The following is a 24,421-nucleotide window of genomic DNA, read 5'->3' as shown; positions in this document are numbered from 1 at the left end:
CTAGTAGAAATCTTTGAAGCATGGAAAGGAAACTACAAACTAGAAGGTTTGAAAGTGGTCTAGGTATCATTTTTTAAATGGGCTAGAGAACTACAATTTATGACTTCAATTTATTTATATTTATGTATTCTTATTAATAGCAAAAGAAGTTTTTCGATTACTTAACACAATACGGATAATCTAGAGTATTTTTGGTATTTTGACTACTTAACATACCACAGGTAATCTAGCAGAGAGTTAGTTCTCACTTTAGTGTTACTAAGTGATCTAAAGTTTAGTCAAAGTATCTCTAAATACTATGTTTTACATAAATTTAGTTTATTAACATATTACTGGTAATTCAACAAGTAATCAATTGTCACTTTAGTGTCTCCCAGTAAACTAAAATGTAGTCGTTTATAAAGTGTAGACTAAGTTAATATTCCAACCAAAAATATGTTAATTCTTATTACTATAGTTAGGCAACTGACTTTCTTCAATGGAGTATAAAACCACAAATTAAGGACAGTCACCTAGAACTGCTGGGTCTTTTACGTAGCCAACACATAGTATGTCTATATGTTTATGTATGTATTTCTTAGTATGTGTTTCCTTTATTTTAAGGCTAAAACAAATAACCCCAGCATAAAATTATACCAATTCACTCACTCAATCGTACACTGGTTGCTTTTGTTTTTTTTTCTGCTTATATTCACTTATAAACAGCAGCCCAAATAAAGCTATAAGGAAAAAAACACAATCGCGTAAGAAAATAAAAATAATAAGAAGATGCAACGACTCAAGGAAAAAAATCCCTTTTTTCAATTTACCACATACCGTGCGAAATGTAAAATGCACGTCATAATGAGAAATTCATTTAAGTTAATTTTTTATATGCGTGATTTCTTCTTTTTACGTTTTTTTTTTCTGTGTCGAAACAAAAATTTTAAAAAAAATTGCTATTTTTTTAGCGACCTATATAAAGGCATATGAATATACGAGGGTTTGTTTGGTTGTTGCAAACATATGCGACAATTAGTTTTGATTGTAATTAGAAAAGTCAAACTAATAGTAGAGAACATTGCTGGCATAAGGGTCCTATTCCTAAGCTATATATACATAAAAAACTGGATAGACGGACGGACATCATTAAATCATTTCAGCAGATTTTTTAATAAAGGTGGTACCAGTCTTTATAGTTTTTATGCTTGGTTGTTACAAACAATCCCCTAAAACACTTTTATCTAAGTATAAAGAGGTAGGGTAACAAAACAAATTTGTAACTCCCCTAACACTTAGTCCTCTTTTTTGACATACCAACACTATGACAGGTAGGGTACTTTATAAAAACGTTTAAACTATTTATTTATTATTGTGCTGCCAAATAAATTCTCATCTAGCTTCTAGCTTATTTTTATAGACCAAGTGAAAAAATAAAAAATTTCAGTTTTATTATGCAGTTTTTAAATTAAACTTAGAAAATGCATTTTATTTTATAACATATACTATATGTTTCTTTTTATATAAAAAAGAATTACTTTTATTATGCGTAAGTGCTTGTAAAGAGAGAGAGAGAAAAAAACCGAAGTAATATTAGCAGAAACTAATTGAAAATTACTATACAGGTTGGGTAGAGGATCTTAAGAAAAAGCCATGAAATAAAACAAGAACACTTTATGAAACACGTTTATATAATTAACATTGGAGACTGTGTTGACGGCACTATTTTATTTCGAAGGTTTTCAGAATGAACTATAGCAACTACTAAGTCGAGTACTAACTCTCCTTAAGATATAAATGTTAACTTTTTGGAGCAGACTCGTTTGATTATCTTGCTTTCTCTCTCTCTCTCTCTGTTGAGACACTTTTAAACTGATATTTAAAGCTTTTTATAACTTTCTGAAAGCATACAAATTTAGTCTTAGGCAATAAAAATAACTCAAATCTTTCCACATGTAAAAAGCAAAAACTTTCCTTGTGTGGACAATGAACACAAACTTGCCTAGTATTCCTTATTTACTTCAAAACTTCTTCCAAAAACTTGAGATTTTTTACTTCTAATAGAAGTGAAAGTCCCAGCAACTATGGCGTAGAAACTAGAAGCAAAACCGTGAGCAAATTTTTCATATAAGAGGGTATATTTTGTGGAAATTTGTCCCTTTTATCGGGTCTTATTGTATCATAGATTGCCTTCGAGTTCTTGAAGGAACTAACCAATGTTTTGATATGTATTTCGAAAGCCTTCTGAATGATCTACAACCAGATTAACGTGGTTTTCTTATAAACCTTTAGAACAGACATCGGCAATGAGCTCTCTCCCTTGCTTCCACACATATGTACGTAGATTGTTAAGACACTTTTTAACTGATAAATTCTGTAACAAAAAATGCATTATTGAGTTTCTGTCCTTCAACTTTTTACAAACTCTCCTTAAGATATAAATGTAAACCCTTTAGAGCAGAGATAGGAAAAGAGCTGTATATCTCTCTTGCTCACATACATATGTATAAGAAGACGAAGCAAATGAGTCAGAGAGCTTATTTTTCACACAATGCCGATGCTTGCTCTAGATAAACTCGTTTACTTATCTTGCTCTCTCTCTCTCTCTCTCTTAAGACACTTTTAGGCTGATCAATTCTGCAACATCAATGCTTAATTGAGTTTCTGTCCTTCAACCTCTTGAAATTTTAAGTTTTAACAACTTTAACATTAACAACTCTGAACAGAGAGTCTAGCACATTAATGACATCTTAACCCATTCAATCTTGCCTATTTCTACATACGGAGTATGTGTCTTAAGTCTTTTGTTATGAACACTAATTTAATTAAAATTAAAAGAAAAGAAACTATAAATAAACATTTTTTTAAAAAATGGAAATTTATCGAAAATTTGTTATAAAAAGAAAATGTATCGAAATTTATCTATATTAAGTATGGATGACAGACATGTGAGAAATATCTAAAATTCAACCCATAGTTTTACAATTCACAAATGAGCCTTAACACAAAATTCTTAATAAAATTATCGAAATTTCTTATAATGCTTGCAGCTTAAGTCTTTTTTTTTAAGACCTTTTAATGAGAATATAACTTTACAGAGTATGTTTCTTAAGTCTTTTGTTTTGGGCACCATTATTTAATTAAAACTAAACGAAAAGGTTCTAAAAGTAGCCATTTAAAAAAGGGAAAATTTATCGAAAATTTGCTATAAAAAGAAAATGTATCGAAATTTATCTAAACGATGACAGATGGACGGACTCTCTTGACATAATCGATTCAGAAAATGAGAAATATCTAAAATTTAACTCATAGTTTTACAATTCACAAATGAGCCTTAACACAAAATTCTTAATAAAATTATCGAAATTTCTTATAGTGCTTGCAGCTTAAGTCTTTTGTTTAAGAGGTTTTTAGTAAGAATATAACTTTACAGAGTATGTTTCTTAAGTCTTTTGTTTTGGACACAATTATTTAATTAAAACTAAACGAAAAGGTTCTAAAAGAAGGCATTTTTCTAAAGGGAAATTTATCGAAGATTTGCTACAAAAAGAAAATATATCGAAATTATCTATATTATGGAGGACGGACAGACGGACTCACATGACAAAATCGACTCAGAAGGTGAGAAATATCTAAAATTTAACCCATAGTTTTACATTTAAAAATTAGCCTTAACACAAAATTCATAATAAAATTATCGAAATATTCTACACCGCTTGTATCTTAAGTCTTTTGTTTTAAGAGCTTTTTAATGAGAATATAACTTTACAGAGTATGTTTCTTAAGTCTTTTGTTTTGGACACTATTATTTCATTAAAACTAAACGAAAAGGAAAAAAATATACATTTTTAAAAAAGCAAAATTTATCCAAAATTTGCTATAAGAAGAACATTTATCCAAAATTTTCTATATGTATTATTTATGACGGTCAGACGGACTCTCATGACTTAATAGAATAATAAAGACATTGGACTCTTATGACTTAATCGAATAAGAAAGACATTGGGATTACTGTAGGTGAGAAAATGCTCAATCATCAGCAAAAAATCATTACACACTACTCGCTAAAGTAAGATAAAAAGAGGTAAATCTCAGCAGATAAGAAGAGATCAAAACTAAATTTTTTACTTAATTTGTAGTAATAGATGAATAGCTGTAACATTCCAGGTAGCCGAGCGGATTTGGCAAATCTTGCCAAATAGTAGTATTCCATTTCTAAACTAAAAATTTTGTTTTATTTTACTTTCTTAAGTTTCCATCCGCGTACATTTAGTCCTAGTTGTTGTAAAACATTTTACATTAAAGTGTTTTTAGCTTGTGTTTTAATTTTATTTCTATATTTGCATTTAAGTAAGGAAATAAATTTTTACGACAGTTTCTTTTTTATTATTAATGTTTATAAAAGAATTTAAAAAGCAGTTTTCGTCTTTTTTTTTTTCTTTAAACTGTATAACTAATGGGTTTCATTCAATTTGTAACAGAAACAAGTAAAAAAAAATTGCATGTGAAATTAAAATTTACAATTTTCATAAAAATTATTGTAAAATTTATAAATGAAAAATGGAAATCTTTTACAACTTATAAATTATTTCGTAAAATTTTAAAAATTTTAATTTGAATCGGAAAATATTAATATTTTTCACATCAAGTTACAAAATTTTCCTATCTTAAGGAAATTTGTTGTGAATACTGAACTTGTAGTGGAAAAAATCTAAAGAAAATTAGCTAGATTCATGTTAATGCTTCTGTAAGTAATGAAAATGAAGCAGATTTTAAATTTATAAAAAAAATTTAAAAAGATTCCTTTGTTTTTGTTTTTTAGTAGTTTTAAAAATTAATCTGTATGAACTTAGTTTCCTGTGAGAAAAAATAATGAATGATTTTTTCCTTCAAATTAATTATTTTCTATCTTATTAATTATTTAATTATATTAATACTACATTTAATTAATTACTAACAAGTCTTTATCTAAACTATCTCACCAGATTAGTCTACAATTTATCCGTATTAAAAACATGTTTATGCCTTAAGTCTTTTGTTTTACCACATCTTGTTTTTTTATATTTCATATTTAATGTTTTATATTAATTATCTTTTTTCAAGTTTCTCTTAACTAAAACACAAATTAGTTCACATACAGCAACAATTAAATCAATAAACTTAAAAGAAAACATTAATACTAAAGGAAATCACATTACAACAGTAGATGAGAAAAAAACCTTAAACAAATATTAAAAATAAAATTAAATGATAAATGATGTTAAATAAATACAAATCAATGATTTCGAAAAAGAAAAAATAATATATAAATATTAGTTTTAATATCTTTAACAACACACAGGGAGCTTAAAAAAAAAACTCAGAAGAATTCTGTTTAAGACAAATGATCTGTTTAATATATTGTGGCTTATATAAAGCATATACAAATATTTGGAAAAAAAAAGAAAATAACAACATGAATAAGCAAATGTTAGCAATAAACGCACATACTTATGATCTGTTAAAATCCATTAAACTGGCTGGCACAAAAAAAAATAAGTTCTGCAAACACAAACTGACTGCTTTCTTACAGCCAAAAACAAAAAAATTAAAAATTTGCTGCCAGCATTAGCTTCAATTTTTAGTTAAATAAAGGAAACATTAAGTATTATGTCAAAAAAAAGAATTCCATATGTATTGGAAAAAAACATGATGGTTAAACTTTTCAAAATGATTAACATTTTTTTTTTAAGCCAACATATTTACATAAAATCGACTCATTAAGCCTTAAAACATTATATACACATAAAGATTTCTTTTGAAGGCAAAAACAATAAAAACAATAACAACAAAAAAATGACAAGCATAACATAACGTTTTGTTCACCAAAAATGATTTTTAAACACAAAATATACTTATCTTAAGATTTACATCACAAAAACTCAAAAAAGGAAACTAATATAATGGGAATATATCAGTTCAGTTGAGTTCTTTCTTAAGTTTTTTTGCGTTTGCTGCTGCTTGGTTGCATTTTTTGTGGCTAAAGATAAGTTCTTAAAAAAAATTAAGTTTTAATGTAAAAAAATGACAAATGACTTTAAACATTTGATGCTTTTTTATATATGATTTAAAGAAATCTCTATAGCCCGATTTCAACTTGTTATTTAATTTCAATATCATATCAATTCAGGAAAATCAAGTTAAATTTTTTATTGTAATAATTTTATATTGTGAAAATTATTAAATATCTGAAATTCAACTCATAGTATCTTTACGGAGTTGTGTCTTAGACCTGAACTAGTACTGAACTAGAACTGAACTAGAACTGAACTAGAACTGAACTAGAACTGAACTAGAACTGAACTAGAACTGAACTAGAACTGAACTAGAACTGAACTAGAACTGAACTAGAACTGAACTAGAACTGAACTAGAACTGAACTAGAACTGAACTAGAACTGAACTAGAACTGAACTAGAACTGAACTAGAACTGAACTAGAACTGAACTAGAACTGAACTAGAACTGAACTAGAACTGAACTAGAACTGAACTAGAACTGAACTAGAACTGAACTAGAACTGAACTAGAACTGAACTAGAACTGAACTAGAACTGAACTAGAACTGAACTAGAACTGAACTAGAACTGAACTAGAACTGAACTAGAACTGAACTAGAACTGAACTAGAACTGAACTAGAACTGAACTAGAACTGAACTAGAACTGAACTAGAACTGAACTAGAACTGAACTAGAACTGAACTAGAACTGAACTAGAACTGAACTAGAACTGAACTAGAACTGAACTAGAACTGAACTAGAACTGAACTAGAACTGAACTAGAACTGAACTAGAACTGAACTAGAACTGAACTAGAACTGAACTAGAACTGAACTAGAACTGAACTAGAACTGAACTAGTACTGAACTGGAACTGAACTAGAACTGAACTAGAACTGAACTAGAACTGAACTAGAACTGAACTAGAACTGAACTAGAACTGAACTAGAACTGAACTAGAACTGAACTAGAACTGAACTAGAACTGAACTAGAACTGAACTAGAACTAGAACTGAACTAGAACTGAACTAGAACTGAACTAGAACTAAACTAGAACTGAACTAGAACTGAACTAGAACTGAACTAGAACTGAACTAGAACCGAACTAGGACTGAAGAGAAAAGATTAAACCCAAAAAACTGTCTTAATCTTTTAAATATTTTGTGTTAGTAGATGATCTCAAAATATCAAAATTAAAATCTAGCAGAACATTTAACATTTAAAGTTGGATATTTTCTGACATTCTAAGTACACAGCCAACTTAAAACACACTTTGTAACCTCTTATATTAAAACCACATTTAAATTACATACAAATCATATGCAAATCTTATTGCTAGATAAACAAACTATCATTGTATCTCTACCACTGATCACTATCTACAAATCAATCAAAATGTTTGTAATTCAATACACTACAACAAAAATATTTAACATACAGTAGCAACTAACTAGCAATAGCATAAAATTATATGCAAATAATAAACATTACTAGAGAATTTGATATTTTCTGTAGGTGAAACAAAAACAACAAAAAAATACTTTTAAAATAAACAAAAACAAAAGTTGCCATTAATAATTTATATAAAATAAGGTTACTTCAAACTAGACTAAATATTTTCTTTCACATTAATTTAACACCGGGTTTGTTAAAGCTGGAAAAAATTATTTTTAATATTAATAATTTAACTAAAGCAAATAACCTTGAAGTTATGTGTAACACAACCATCAATTAAAACGCCACCAAAAACCTACACTTTACTTGTAAAGTCAAGTAAAGAAAAAAAAATAAGAATGTGTTCTTAGTTTTTTATAACTTTTTTAAGTCAAAGTTAGTTAGACTGTTAAGAAAAAAACTGCCAATTAGTAGCTTGTTGTTGAGCAAAAATACAAAATAAACTGTTTAAGTTGGTACAAACTAAAATTCAAAACAAAATTGTTTCAAATGTTGGGACTGTTAAAAAAATAATGAAATCTAACAAGCATTTGCTATAATAATTTTCCTGTAGTTTGAAAAATTACTTTAAAAATCAACATTTCGCTATAAAAAATTATATACAAAAATTTACAGTAAATAAAGAATTATAGGGGAGTTATGGGTTAAAAGAAGGAACACTACAAGTTTCAAAGAAAGAAATTAAATAATTTAACTTATTATGCTTGTGTCTCAAGAACTGAACTAGAACTGAACTAAAAGTGAACTAAAACTGAACTAAAACTGAACTAGAACTGAACTAGAACTGAACTAGAACTGAACTTGAACTGAACTAGAACTGAACAGAACTGAACTAGAACTGAACTAGAACTGAACTAGAACTGAACTAGAACTGAACTAGAACTGAACTAGAACTGAACTAGAACTGAACTAGAACTGAACTAGAACTGAACTAGAACTGAACTAGAACTGAACTAGAACTGAACTAGAACTGAACTAGAACTGAACTAGAACTGAACTAGAACTGAACTAGAACTGAACTAGAACTGAACTAGAACTGAACTAGAACTGAACTAGAACTGAACTACAACTGAACTAAAACTGAACTAGAACTAGAAAGAAAATTCATTATAAAATTTTCAGTAAAGAGAAAATTCAGTAAACATTTTTTATAAAAATAAAATTTATTATAAATCTTCTACTAAAAGAAAACCTTTGAAAATTGCCTATAAAAGAAAATCTATAGAAAATTTCTATGAAAAGAAAATTTTCTAGGAAAAAAGAACATTTTCTAAAAAAAAAGGAAAAATTTTCCATAAAAAATCTAATCGAATATTTTCTATAATAAATTTTTATATAAACAGAAAACTTTATAAATTTTATGCAAAACAAAAGACTTAAGATACAAACTTGTTGTAGGGTGTCCGAAAAAATAAGAGTAAGTTTTTTTGTTTAGCTCAAGCTTAACATGAACACTAACGCTCTATTTATGTTTACTTAATGCAATATTTAAGTAAATCAAAAAATATTGTCGACAACAAAAAAACTGCTAAAACTTAAGAAAAAAAAATTAACAAAAAAATTGAAAAACCAAAATGTGTTGCAATGTTTTTTAACAAGACTTTTCAACGGCTATCAATCACATTGAACAAACAGCCAAAGAATTAACAAGAAAAAAAAACTCCAACTAAAACAACTGGTTTCAGTTAAACTACATAACGATTTGCTAAAGTTTTTCGCACTTCTGAAAAGCGTTTATACAAATATGAAAATCATATAAAAACAATTTTGTATTTAAAGTTTTTGTAAAACATTTATTTATTTAATTTTTTATGTCTTGTTGTTTAAATATTTGTTGTTACAGAAATATAAATGCTCTACAAAAGTTTACCATGTGCATTTGACGAATGTAAAAGAAATCAAGCACAAACAAGACTGAATTTAACACTTGTCTTAGTGTATAATTAAGTCTTAAGCTATTAAATATATATGCTTATGTTTATGTGAGTTTTATATGAGCTTAAATTATAATTAAAAGTTTTACGAATTAAAAGTATTTAGTACAAAAAAAAAAGCTCAATTAAAGATTTTAATTGACTGAAGAAATGTTTATTACATGTTTGTATCTTAAGTCTTTTGATTTCAATTATAAACAGTTCTATGAAATTTTCGCTTTTTAGCTAAAGGATGGAATTTTACAACAAATTGTCGTCAATATTGATTTTATTTGTAAAAAAATGTCTAACTTAAGAATACTTAAACATTTTTTTAAAACAAACAATTTTATGTAATTTTCCTAACACTTTTAATATTTAACCACATCAAAGTATCACACAGGATCATAAAAACAATATTTTACGGCCACCAATTTTATAGCAAAATCTATCAAAGCAAAATAATTATTTCAGACATATTTTCAAATCATAAATTTAACCACAGTTTGCATAAATTTATGATGTCTGTTCAGAAATATACCACTCTTTCTACCCACTATAGAAAGATTTGATTTTTATGATTCCGGAAAAAAAACAGCAAATTGTTTCCTTTACAAAACTACAGAAAAAGGCCAACGCCTTTAATACTAAACTCAAGCACTAATTGAAATGCTTTGGCACAAAAAAACGAAAAAATCTAAGCAAACATTAACGCACTGTACATATGTACAAACATATAACCATAACGACAAAATTTACAATTATAGCCTAAAATACATTACAACTTATAGAATTTTACACCTTTAGCTGAGAGTCAGCGACAAACTGACTGTATTAATGAAGACAAACTCAATTTAAAAGAAGGGGGAAAGAATTAAAGCATTAAAAATATCACTTGTATAACAGCAATACTAAAAAATCATTACCCAAGATATTTTTGCTATTAACAAACAAACATACATATCAGCAAAACATTTACAACTCGTTTGACAAACAAATCTAAGTTTTCAAAATCTCTATTTTAAAACTAAATTATTTTAGTATTTTAAACCAGGCATTGGTGTAAAGAAAATATGTTAAATTCTTAAGTATCCAAAGAAACCAACGAACCAGCCATTCAAACAGCTAACATACACAACACAATTAAATATTATGCTGATTTTCTGTTGCCAGACATCATCAGCATGCTGCAACAACATGTCCTTTTCTTAACACTTTCTTGCTTGATTGTAATAGTGATGTTGTTGGTGTTAATGGTTGAAAATTATTGTTAAGTCTTCAAAACTTTATGATGATTACCACGAAATTTGATAACAAATGTTATAAATTTCAAAATGTATATGTTTGTCAACCAACACTCATACACACACTTACACTTTAAGCATACAAAAAAGAAAAAACAAGCACATGCAAAACTCTGCATGCATGCATGAGTGAATCTAGCACTAAGCTGTGTTAAGAATCGGTGTGAGTTGATGCTTAAGGTAGTTTTAAATTGAAATTTAAGACTTTAAGGGCTATAAATTTGAACCAGTTTTTTATTGTTTAATTTTTTAGCAAAAAAATATGTAACCAGAAACTGAAAAGTATACAAAAAATTCTATACTTATAAATTATGTTGCTTAGCAACATGTTGCCAATGCATATTTGCAATTAATAAAATGATTTGAAACAACAAAAGGTGAAAAAGAATGTTAAAACAAATTAAATCAAATATTCAAAGTTTGTAACAAAAATATATTTTTCTTATTTTAGTGCTGATTTAATTTTAACTGAACCTGTTGCTGGCGACATATAAACTGAACTAAAATTAACCTAAAACTGAACTAGAACTGACTAAAGAACTGAACTAGAACTGACTAAAGAACTGAACTAGAACTGAACTGAACTAGAACTGAACTGAACTAGAACTGAACTGAACTAGAACTCAACTAGAACTGAACTAGAACTGAACTAGAACTGAACTAGAACTGAACTAGAACTGAACTAGAACTGAACTAGAACTGAACTAGAACTGAACTAGAACTGAACTAGAACTGAACTAGAACTGAACTAGAACTGAACTAGAACTGAACTAGAACTGAACTAGAACTGAACTAGAACTGAACTAGAACTGAACTAGAACTGAACTAGAACTGAACTAGAACTGAACTAGAACTGAACTAGAACTGAACTAGAACTGAACTAGAACTGAACTGAACTAGAACTGAACTAGAACTAGAACTGAACTAGAACTGAACTAGAACTGAACTAGAACTGAACTAGAACTGAACTAGAACTGAACTAGAACTGAACTAGAACTGAACTAGAACTGAACTAGAACTGAACTAGAACTGAACTAGAACTGAACTAGAACTGAACTAGAACTGAACTAGAACTGAACTAGAACTGAACTAGAACTGAACTAGAACTGAACTAGAACTGAACTAGAACTGAACTAGAACTGAACTAGAACTGAACTAGAACTGAACTAGAACTGAACTAGAACTGAACTAGAACTGAACTAGAACTGAACTAGAACTGAACTAGAACTGAACTAGAACTGAACTAGAACTGAACTAGAACTGAACTAGAACTGAACTAGAACTGAACTAGAACTGAACTAGAACTGAACTAGAACTGAACTAGAACTGAACTAGAACTGAACTAGAACTGAACTAGAACTGAACTAGAACTGAACTAGAACTGAACTAGAACTGAAGAACTGAACTAGAACTGAACTAGAACTGAACTAGAACTGAACTAGAACTGAACTAGAACTGAACTAGAACTGAACTAGAACTGAACTAGAACTGAACTAGAACTGAACTAGAACTGAACTAGAACTGAACTAGAACTGAACTAGAACTGAACTAGAACTGAACTAGAACTGAACTAGAACTGAACTAGAACTGAACTAGAACTGAACTAGAACTGAACTAGAACTGAACTAGAACTGAACTAGAACTAGACTGAACTAGAACTGAACTAGAACTGAACTAGAACTGAACTAGAACTGAACTAGAACTGAACTAAACTGAACTAGAACTGAACTAGAACTGAACTAGAACTGAACTAGAACTGACTGAACTAGAACTGAACTGAACTAGAACTGACTGAACTAGAACTGAACTAGAACTGAACTAGAACTGAACTAGAACTGAACTAGAACTGAACTATGAACTGAACTAGAACTGAACTAGAACTGAACTAGAACTGAACTAGAACTGAACTAGAACTGAACTAGAACTGAACTAGAACTGAACTAGAACTGAACTAGAACTGAACTAGAACTGAACTAGAACTGAACTAGAACTGAACTAGAAACTGAACTAGAACTGAACTAGAACTGAACTAGAACTGAACTAGAACTGAACTAGAACTGACTAGAACTGAACTAACTGAACTAGAACTGAACTAGAAACTGAACTAGAACTGAACTAGAACTGAACTAGAACTGAACTAGAACTGAACTAGAACTGAACTAGAACTGAACTAGAACTGAACTAGAACTGAACTAGAACTGAACTAGAACTGAACTAGAACTGAACTAGAACTGAACTAGAACTGAACTATAATTTTGTACCTGTGAACCATTCTTAATCCATTTATTAAACTTTTAAAAAACTATTATCAAAATTATTAAACTCTTCACTTACCTTAGTACTAGTTGTTCTTGGACTACCTCCCAGTGCTATAGCATAAACTTCAATCTCATATGTATCTGCACCAGCTTCACGATCCAGTTCTTTGGCCGTCGACAGAATACCCAATTTAGTGTCGATATCAAATAAACGTTCAACATTTGTATACTTTCCCGACGACACTGACGACGAACCCGCACTACCGACCGCCGTCACATTCGTAACATAATATTCAATTTCGGCGGTATTTAGTCTAGCACTAACGGTTAAGATACTAGTGCCAATAGGTTCATTTTCATATACCGAACCGCTTTGTTCACGTTGATCGAAAACGGGACCCGGCACACCCGCAGCACTTGTAGCGATAATAGTGATATAGGCATCAGAACTTTTACGTTCACTTTGTACTGCCTCATCGGTGGCTTTAAGCGAAAGTTGATAACGCACCTCGGGACGGTTAATAGGCTTGCGTAGGGTAATAGCTCCTGTATTACGTTGTAGTTTAAAGAGATCCATATTACCGGATACCAATTCATAGGTGACAATACCATTACTGGAAGAATCAGCATCAGTGGCATGCACGTACATAATAAGTGCTCCATCACGATTTTGTGAATACATTTGTAGATTTTTCGATGGTAAAATGGCCGCATTCATGGATATAAATACAGGAGCATTATCATTGATATCTTCGACTATAACGGTGACCAGTTTTTCAGCTGATAGCTGCATTTCCGGTTTCTTGGCCTGATCTGTAGCCACCACAGTCAAACGGAAGGTGTCTATAGTTTCACGATCAATTTCTCTGAGCGTATGTATTACACCAGTTTGTGTATTAATGCCAAAATGTCTACCTCCAGCCAATTCAGGTTCTTGTTTAACTATACTGTAAGTAACTTTGCCATTCAGGCCAGAATCAGGATCCTCAGCGGTCACTGTTACTATAGGTGTTTTAAGATCAATGCCTTCTTTAATTTGTCGTACAATCGCTGTATTAGGAAAAGTAGGCGGATTATCATTTTCATCCTTTACATGCACTGTAAATACTATAGTGCTAGAAAGTCTAGGAGATCCGCCATCGGAAGCAGTTATATTCAAATTATAAACTGTAGTTTCCTCATAATCCAATGACTTGTGCAGATATAAAATGCCCGTATAAGAATCAATATGAAAGGTGTCTTTACGATTCCCGGCTGTGATGGTAAAGGATATCTGCGAATTTATGCCCAAATCCAAATCCACTGCCTTAAAACGCATAAGTTCTGTACTGATGGCTGTAGTTTCTAAAACGGAAATTTCTGATATAGTTTCAACGAATTTTGGTGCCATATCATTTTCATCTAAAACTTCTATGGTTATAAAAGTTGTAGAATTCAATTGCTGTCCTTCTATGGCTGCATCTTTAGCCATTACCTCCAGTTTATATTCAGCTTGATATTCACGATCCAATTTGCGTGACAAAGAAAGCTGACCAGTGGCATCGTCTATTTGAAAACGACCCTCCTGATTGCCATTGATAATGGAATAGTAGACATCACCATTTAGTCCCTCATCCAAATCATTTGTATACACTCGCATTAGTTGTGTTCCCACCAATGAACCCTCGGAAATTTGCACCTTGTAGGGGGCTCTAACAAATTCCGGGGCATTATCATTTACATCGGTAATTATAATTTTAATCTTGACTTTATCTTTAAGTCTGGGATTGCCATTATCTGCAACTATGGCCTCGAGTAAAATATAATTATGAGCTCCCGCCAAACCCGTCAAAGATGAAGACGATGGCATTCTTTGTATTAGTTCTTCACGATCAAAGGGATGTAAAGTTTTGATGAAACCATTACGAGAGTCTATGATAAAATCTTTACCCGGTGATGCTAGAGTATAAATCAGTTCCGCATTACGTCCTATATCACGATCTGAAGCTGTTAGTTTACCTACAAAGGCATCGGCTGGTTCATTTTCTGGCAAACTAAATGTAAAGGAACTATTTGTGAACTGTGGGGCATTATCGTTTTCATCTATAATGTGTATAATAACTGGTACTTCGCTAGATCTTTGAGGTTCGCCTTGGTCGTGACATTTAACAGTCAATGCATAATAATCACGTTCTTCACGATCCAAAGAGGATCTTACAAATAAGAAGCCATCTGGAAATATGCCAAATTTTTGTGCCACATTGCCTTCCAATATTTCATAGGATAAACGTCCATTTAAATCCAAATCTTTGTCATGTGCAGCCACCGAGAAAAATCGATCATTTACAGGAGTAGATTCTAGCAAAGAAGTTTCATATGAAGTGTAATCAAATACTGGTGTATGATCATTGACGTCAGTTACCACCACTGTTATGATGTGTTTGGAGGACAAGGCAGGTTTACCATGATCAGTGGCCGTTAGTTCTATTTGTATATTTGAGTTGGGTTCAGCCTTAATGGGTTTTTGCAAATATATAACACCTGTTGAAGCTCCGATACGAAATAACATATCCGGATTAAAGGTCAAAGTGTAAGTTATTCTGCTATTATTACCCGAGTCACGATCTCTTGCTCTAGCTATATAAACCTCTTGGCCTACAGCAGAATTTTCTGGCAACAAAACTTCATCATCACGTTCCAAGGCAAATACAGGCTTATTATCATTTAAATCTTGTACCGAAATATGAACCAAACATTTGCCATAAGCCAAACCACGACGGGCCACCACTTCCAATTGATACTGATTGCTAACTTCTCGATCTATAGCTTTGGCAGTGCTAATAACACCAGTTTTCTTATTAATCGAAAAATTCTCTTCAGGATCACCATAAACGATTGCATACTCCAACATATCGGCTGAATTGGTGTGCTGCTGCTGTTTTATTTGTACCTGACCTACTTCTCTGCCTAGATGAGCCTGTTCCATGGCATGATCTTCGGTGATCTGAAACTCATAGGTTTGTGAGTAGGAGTCAAAGTCTAATGATTCCATTTTATGTTGCATCATTATCTCAACAACAGCATCTTGTTCACTGTGTCTTTCACCACGATCTTTGGCTGTAATGTGCAGTTTATATAAAGGTTTTGTAAAATGTTGTAAAATTTCTGTTCCTGTTGTTGATGCTGTGGCTGTTGCCACAACCTTAGAGCTTAACATGATCGAACCTGACCAAGTATCAACCACAAATAAACCATCACCACCTGTATTTAAGGTATAAGTAATTAAGGCATTATCACCCTCATCACGATCAGTAGCAAAAACTTTTAATAATGGCTTTTGCAGCAGCGACATAATGTCAATGTCTCCTGTTCCACCTCCTCCTCCTGTTGTTGTTGTTCCAGCATTATTATGGTTATTGTTACTGTTGCCTTGATGCTGCTGCATAGGTATCGCCAACGCATGAAAATATTTTTTTGGATAAAATTGTGGAGCATTATCATTGACATCTTCTATGTGTAGATTTACTGTGGCCGTTGAAGATTTTGGTGGTGTACCTTGATCACGTGCGATTACTAAAATTTCATAATTCTGTTGCAATTCACGATCTAGTGACTTTCTTGTTGTTAATTGGCCTGTTAAAGAATCCAACTGAAATTGTTCAGGATATTTTCGTTCGCTCACCATTGCCAGCGAATATGTCACTGAACCATTTGTGCCTTGATCGTGATCGTTGGCTGTTAACATGGCAATTAAGGTGTGTGGTGGTGTGGCTTCACTTAGTGTGACATTGATTTGACTTTGGGTAAACTGGGGTGCTTCATCGTTCTCATCCAATATGGTTACTTTTAGTTGAGTGTATGCCCACTTGGGATTCGGACCGCCATCCCGGGCGGAAATACTTAATTCCACTGATCCCTCTACCTCACGATCCAAAGGAGCTTGTGTTGTTATTAGTCCAGTCGAGGAATCGATGGCAAACCATTGATTGTTGTTGCCGGAAACAAAGTCATAAAATATTAAAGCATTAACACCAGTATCTTCATCCGTGGCTGTAATGGAGGCTACAAAGGAACCAGGCGGAGCTAGTTCACTTAGTACTGCTGAATATTCCGACTTCTCAAATACCGGCTCATGATCATTGACATCGTTGACATGTATGATTAGATAGGAAGTGGCTGTACGAGAAGGAGTTCCCTTATCAGTGGCTACCACTGTCAAATTGTACTTTCCTATTTCTTCTCTATCTAAGACACCATTTACTCTTACTATATCAAACGAAGGAGTCTTCTCCAAACGAAAATGTCCCAACTCATTGCCTGAGGTAATTTTGATGGATGTTTCACCATTTAAACCTTCATCCATATCTACTACCGATACTGCCGCCACTACACTACCATTTATGGCATTCTCATCTACTGTAGCAAAAGAGCCGGTGGGTGGAAAATATTGAAATCTTATTACAGGATCATGATCATTTGTATCCACTAGATTAACGGTTACATAGGCTCTGCCATCTTGTCGGGGAGAACCATGATCTCTGGCAAATACGGTAAAAACACAACTTTTCGGACAGGATACACCAGGCCTAGAGAAAGTGGGACAGTTTTGTTGGGGACAATTTAAATGTTCGGTGGTTGAAATCACACCAGTTTCAGGATCAACCGTAAATTGGGTTTCGGTGTCGGCCAAATAATAGGTAATTTTACTATTATCACCCAAATCCTTGTCACTGGCCATCACCTGTAAAACTGAACTTCCCGGTGGTATAGATTCATTAAGCGATACTGTGTAGTCACTATGATCGAAAACCGGAGGATTGTCATTGACATCTATGATGGAAACATTAACTTGTAGATAACCATATTTGGGAGGATTACCACCATCTTTGGCTGATATATTAAGTCTATAAAAAGCTCTTGTTTCCCGATCCAAATCACCTGTAGTTTCCAAATGCAGATAAGACACATCACCGCTGGGATTTGAGGTAACGGCCAAACGAAACTTATTATCAACATTACCCTCTACTATGGTATAATTATTGGATATGCCATTAATGCCTATATCTAAATCGGTGGCAGCATCCAGCAGACATCTAGTGCCCTTGGCAGCACTTTCCGAAAAGCTAACTGCTATACTGGGCTCTGGAAACTCGGGAGCATTATCGTTAATATCTAAAACAGTTATTCTAACCTCAATAGGATAGGTGGGCTGTGAGGAGAGGACTACCAAATCGTAACGTTCACGCATACCTTCACGATCCAATACCATATTTGTTTTGATTTCCCCAGTTACCGGATCCAAATTAAACTCCCGCGGTGGTTCATTAAAACGGTAGGTAAAATCGGGTCTAGTGGGTATAAAACCAACCACAGTGCCCTTAGGTTGACCTTCTAATACTTCAAATTGTACTCTTGTATCAACAGCTCGTGATTGCATTAACCCCGTTCCATCCGCCGTACGACGACGTGGAAAGGCCGATGTATAAACATGTCTACCAGGATTTGAGGGTACAAATGAGTAAAGTGCTGAGGTAGAAGAAGAAGAGAATGTTATACTTTGTTGCGGCTGTTGATGTTGTTGCTGTTGTTGCTGTTGTGCGGCTGCTTTAGCTGATATCACCAACATTAAACAAATGAGTACTGTCAACGCATATCTCACTAATGGTGTTGTGTTGGCAAGAGGCCGTCTCTGAAACCTTGTTTCTGTTGCCTCATTTTGCTGGCAATTCTGATGATGATGATGATGATGTTGGTGGTGGTAATGTTGTTGTAAAACTATGCAGTCTTCGTTTTCTTTCTCTACTTCATCTTGATGATTTCTTTTAAAGTAAATTTGTTTTGTTGGTTGAATATGCAACTCTAAAGGTTTCCCTCTTCTTCTCTTGATATACTCATCTAAATGCAGTGATAAACTATTTACAAATAATTTACAATGAACCTGATGATCATTGCTTAGATGATGATGATGATGACGATGTGGATCGTGATGTTTTTGTTGTTGTTGCTGCTGGTTGTCTTCATCATCAACATCATCATTATTTCGGTTGATGTTAACATTATTTCTAGATGTATTGTTTTGTGAATTGTGTTGATTTGTCATGCTGTTCCAAACTATTTCAGCATTATTTTTTTCAGTTAAAGAATTTTCATCACTTGACCGTCTTGGCATAAATGATCTAGCTGCTGTTGCTGTTACTGCTAAAGTTGTTCTTGTTGCTGATATTGGCTGTGTGTTGTTGCTGTTGTTAGTAGTAGTGTTGGTGGCTTTTTCACCTCCATCACCTTTTTGTATTTGTAAGACTGTGGCAGTTGTTGCTTTTCTTTGTGGTGGCTGTCTTTGGTCATCTGCAGGCAAATTTTTCACTTGTCTACAGAACATCATCATCGTCATATCACCGTAGAAATATATTTATATGTATGTATGTATATAAAAAAGAATTATATTTCTTGTTGTTGTTGTTGTTTTTAAAGAACTATGCGTTACTCTTACAAAACTTGAACAGCTTTTTTTTGCGTTTTGTAAATTTTGAAGAGTGCCGCCTTTAGTCCTTAACGTTTTGTTGTTATTTCTTCCTTCTTATTGCAATTTCAATTTGTTTTCGTTTTTTTTTTTATATAAGTTTCTTTAAGTTTTTTTTTTCTGTATGTTTGTGTTAATTTTAAAGTAATTTTCTTATGTATATTTGTGTATTTATTCTATTTGTTGTTGTTATCTTGTTTAAGCCATTAGTGTGGCTCGTTTTTTTTATTTTTTGTAATTTTTGTTTAAACCCAAACGTTTTTTAAACTTGGTTTTTTGCAAATTAGTTTCATTTTAATTTTTGTCCGTAAAAGTAACAACATTTTTCCTACTTAGGTTTTTTAAATTTTGTTGGGTTGGTTTTGTTATTACCGTTGTTGTTGTTGTTGTTGTTATTGCTGTTGTTGGCGGTGGTATTGTTTGTTGCTGTTGTTGTTTCATTATTTATGTTGCCATTTTTTTTTTTTATTTAAACTAAATGTTGGTTTGAAAATTATCACTTCAAAATTATTTTAAACACATTTTCTTGTTGCTTCCTTGAGCTGCAATGAAAGAAAAAATCAAAAGAGGGTTTGTTTAGTTATTTGTTAAAACAAATGTAAATATTTTGTTAAAAAAGAGATTTGTTATGTTTTTTTTTTTTGTAGTTAAATGTGTGTTCATTTCATTGTGCTAAACAAATAGTGTTTATAGCTACAAAGTAAAAGGAAATATTTGTTTTCATATATGTAGTTCCAACTAAAACCCAGAATATATGGAAATGACAAAGAGGTTTTGCTGTTCGTTTATTTAATACAAATCGAGGTGTTGTTGTTAAACCAGAAAACATATAAAGTCTAAAAAAAGATATTTAACCTTTAACCTAGACCACAGAACATCTTCAAGATAAACTAGGTATCCCTGTCCGTCTGTCTAGCTGGTTTTCCTATTCATTACAAATATACACATCATGTCTGACGATTTTATGTAAAATTTTAAATTATAAATCAAGTTTTCAGAAAAATTTGGATTAAAACTTAATCAAGCTATATATGGAATCTATGGTGATCCTAATAATACAATACTACGACAAGGGAGTATAGTTTAAAATTAAATCAAGCTTTTGTTTGTAATATAACTTAAAACTACACTTAAAACTAATAATAAACTTTAATCAATTAAACCTTCAATTCTTAAAGATCTTTGACAAGCTAATCAATTAGTCGAAACACATCTTTTCACACATTCCTTTAACAGCAATTATTCAATTTTACGATTCTTTTCAAAATAAAAAAAAAAAAAACCTTATCTTTCTTTTATACAAAAACATGTTCAATAAACATACATATTCATTTTCAATTAATAACGAAAAACTAGTAATCAATTTTGTTCATAATCAATATAATATTCTCCCTTATATAGTTAGTTAAATTAATAAAAAATTGCTTTTAACAGCAGAAAAAATAAACACAAAACTTTATACAATAAAAAACGAAACCCATAAACTAAAGAAAAACTTCAAATTGATTAAAAACTCAAGAAAAAAAAACAAACTAAACAAAAGTTCAAAATCTTTTGTTTTGTATTAAGTGTCACTTAACACTTAAAAAAAATCACAAAACAAATACATGCTCAGCTATAAATCAACTAAAACCCATAAACAAAAAAACCAACCCCCAAAAATATGTAACGAAAAATTAAAACCAAAACAAAACCAGAAACCACACACACAGTTTAAGGCAACCATTTTATATTTATTTTTTTTTTGAAGAGTGAAAAAAAAATAGAAATATTGAATATAAATTAAACAAATCACACATTTTTTTGTTAAATAATTAACTAGTTTTATTTATAAACTGCGTGTGTTGGCTAGAAGAAACACTATTTGTTAATTATTTGTTTTTATTGTTATTTTTTTAAAAGCTTAAATCACTTATCAATTAAATTATACAATGCTTTAAGCACGATTTCCATATATATGATATATAAAATGGTTTTTTTATGTGAGATTTATACAAAAAGCTATTTTATGTTTATTAATTACAATGTAATTTATGAAAAGGAAACAGTGAAAAACAAAATTTGAAATTTTGATTATTTATTATTCACATTTAGATTATAAAGACTATAATAAAAATATTTCTTTAAATGTTTTTACAATGGTTATGTTTTGGATTTTGTGTGATTTAAAATACATTTCATACATATTTTCTAAAGAGATTAAGATTAAATTAACGTGGATATATAGAGAGTAGCTTGTTTTTGATTTAAATTTTATAAATTTTGTTTTAAGGCTTTCATTATTTTAGTCTTGTTGATCTAGTAGTTATTAATATACATACATATATTATGGTTGCCACGGTAGACTAGTTGCTAGAGTACTAGCTTATCAGTCTGAAGATTGTGGGTTCAATTCCCATTATAGACTCTTATCTGATTCTCTACAACGGGCGTATAGTCATTGTCACCCTGGATGATTTAAATCGCAACTCTAAGTCAGTTAGATAGTCAAGACGATTAATTGATTACCAAACTTAATGCACAAATGATAAATTGAGGAGCTGCTTCATAAGATATGCTATCTTCATAAAACCATAGATTACACAGGCCGACAAATTCGAATTTGGCTGGGATTTGAGATATCGTGTCTTGAAGTTTGAAAAAAGTGCAATTTTTACCCTTTTTATACCCTCCACCACCATCAGTGGTGATAGAGGGTATATATAACTTTGTCATTCCGTGTGTAACACCAAGAAATATTCATCTGAGACCCAACAAAGTATATATATTCTGGGTCCTTATCAAATTCTGAGTCGATTTAGCTATGTCCGTCTGTCCGTCTGTCCGTCTGTCTGTGTAAAACACGCTCACGATAAAACGAAGCAATAGAGCTTAACCAAATTCACCCAAAATGTTCTTCATTTTCCTAAGTTGTTTGGTATTGCAAATGGGCAAAATCGGTTCACACCGGGAAAAGTTATGAATAAAAATTTAAAACAACCTCGGAAAAAAATAAGCATTTTTTACACATTCTGATGTAGTTTTCTCGAAAACTATGCAAGATAATTCCATGGAAATCACCATACATTCATTTCTGCACAAGATCTTGATCCGCGCTGAAAACTGCCAGAATCGGTCCACAATTTCATATACCTCCCATACAAAAGTACATATTCCCGGAAAATGGGTTTTTTGTTAATAACTTCCGCCACAATGTCGATATCTTCACAAAATTTTACAAATTAAAATCTTATGTCAATAGAATTCTTTCAGAGGAAAAATTTTATGGATCGGTCCATAATTGGACATAGCTCCCATACAAGGTCCCCTCCCGAAAATCACTTAAACGCGCATAACTCATTACTAAATTAAGATATCCAAATAAAATTTGGTACAAGTATTGCCCATATGCATAGAAATATTACTGTGAAATTTTTTTCCGATCGGTCCAAAATTGGTCATAGCTCCCATACAAGGTCCCCTCCCGAAAATCACTTAAACGCGCTTAACTCATAACTAAATTAAGATATCCATATAAAATTTGGTACAAATATTACTCATATGCACAGAAATATTGTTGTGAAATTTTTTTCCGATCGGTCCATAATTGATCATAGCTCCCATACAAGGTCCCCTCCCGAAAATCACTTAAACGCGCATAACTCATTACTAAATTAAGATATCCAAATAAAATTTGGTACAAGTATTGCCCATATGCATAGAAATATTACTGTGAAAGTTTTTTCCGATCGGTCCATAATTGGTCATAGCTCCCATGCAAGGTCCCCTCCCGAAAATCACTTAAACGCGCATAACTCAGTACTAAATTAAGATATCCATATAAAATTTGGTATAAGTATTGCCCATATGCATAGAAATATTACTACGAAATTTTTTTCCGATCGGTCCATAATTGGTCATAGCTCCCATACAAGGTCCCCTCCCGAAAATCACTTAAACACGCTTAACTCATAACTAAATTAAGATATCCATATAAAATTTGGTACAAATATTACTCATATGCACAGAAATTTTGTTGTGAAATTTTTTTTCGATCGGTCCATAATTGATCATAGCTCCCATACAAGGTCCCCTCCCGAAAATCACTTAAACGCGCATAACTCATTACTAAATTAAGATATCCAAATAAAATTTGGTGTAAGTATTGCCCATATACATAGAAATATTACTGTGAAAGTTTTTTCCGATCGGTCCATAATTGGTCATAGCTCCCATACAAGGTCCCCTCCCGAAAATCACTTAAACGCGCTTAACTCATAACTACATTAAGAGATCCATATAAAATTTGGTACAAATATTACTCATATACACAGAAATTTTGTTGTGAAATTTTTTTCCGATCGGTCCATAATTGATCATAGCTCCCATACAAGGACCCCTCCCGAAAATCACTTAAACGCGCATAACTCATTACTAAATTCAGATATCCATATAAAATTTGGTACAAGTATTGCCCATATGCATAGAAATATTACTGTGAAATTTTTTTCGATCGGTCCATAATTGGTCATAGCTCCCATACAAGGTCCTCTCCCGAAAATCACTTAAACGCGCATAACTCATTACGTAATTAAGATACCCATATGGCACAAATATTACTCATATGCACAGAAATATTACAGATAATTTTTTTTCCGATCGGTCCATAACTGGTCATAGCTCCCATACAAGGTCCCCTCCCGAAAATCACTTAAACGCACATAACTCATTACTAAATTAAGATATCCATATAAAGTTTGGCAAAAATATTGCTCATATACAGTGAAATATTACTGTGAAATTGTTTTCCTATCGATCCATAATTGATCATAGCTCCCATACAAGGTCCCTTTCAGAAAAACACTTAAAGGCACATAACTCATTACCAAACAATGATATAAATAAATGCTATTTTTGTTCATAAATACTATTTTGTAATGCAAAAAGCACTTAATGTTATTTCAAAAATTTTTCACGATCGGTCTATATTTGGTCATAT

General features: G+C 31.6%; 1 protein-coding gene across 1 annotated transcript in view; it reads right to left on the bottom strand.

The window, feature by feature from the left end:
• LOC119616093 (cadherin-related tumor suppressor) overlaps nucleotides 1–19,979 on the bottom strand; it is a 312,639-nt gene extending 292,660 nt beyond the window's left edge. Inside the window, exon 1 of the mRNA XM_037972269.1 lies at nucleotides 13,021–19,979. Coding sequence (XP_037828197.1) covers nucleotides 13,021–19,314 — 6,294 coding nt within the window. The 5' untranslated portion in view covers nucleotides 19,315–19,979. The remainder of the gene's footprint in view (nucleotides 1–13,020) is intronic.
• Nucleotides 19,980–24,421: the final 4,442 nt, after the last annotated feature.

Source organism: Lucilia sericata, unplaced genomic scaffold (assembly GCF_015586225.1).
Source record: "Lucilia sericata isolate MDLA Ls3-8-SP2 unplaced genomic scaffold, ASM1558622v1 Contig000057F_arrow, whole genome shotgun sequence".
Taxonomy (NCBI): Eukaryota; Metazoa; Arthropoda; class Insecta; order Diptera; family Calliphoridae; genus Lucilia; species Lucilia sericata.
Note: the sequence above shows the minus strand (reverse complement) of the source record. Positions and strands in the feature narration are given on the sequence as shown.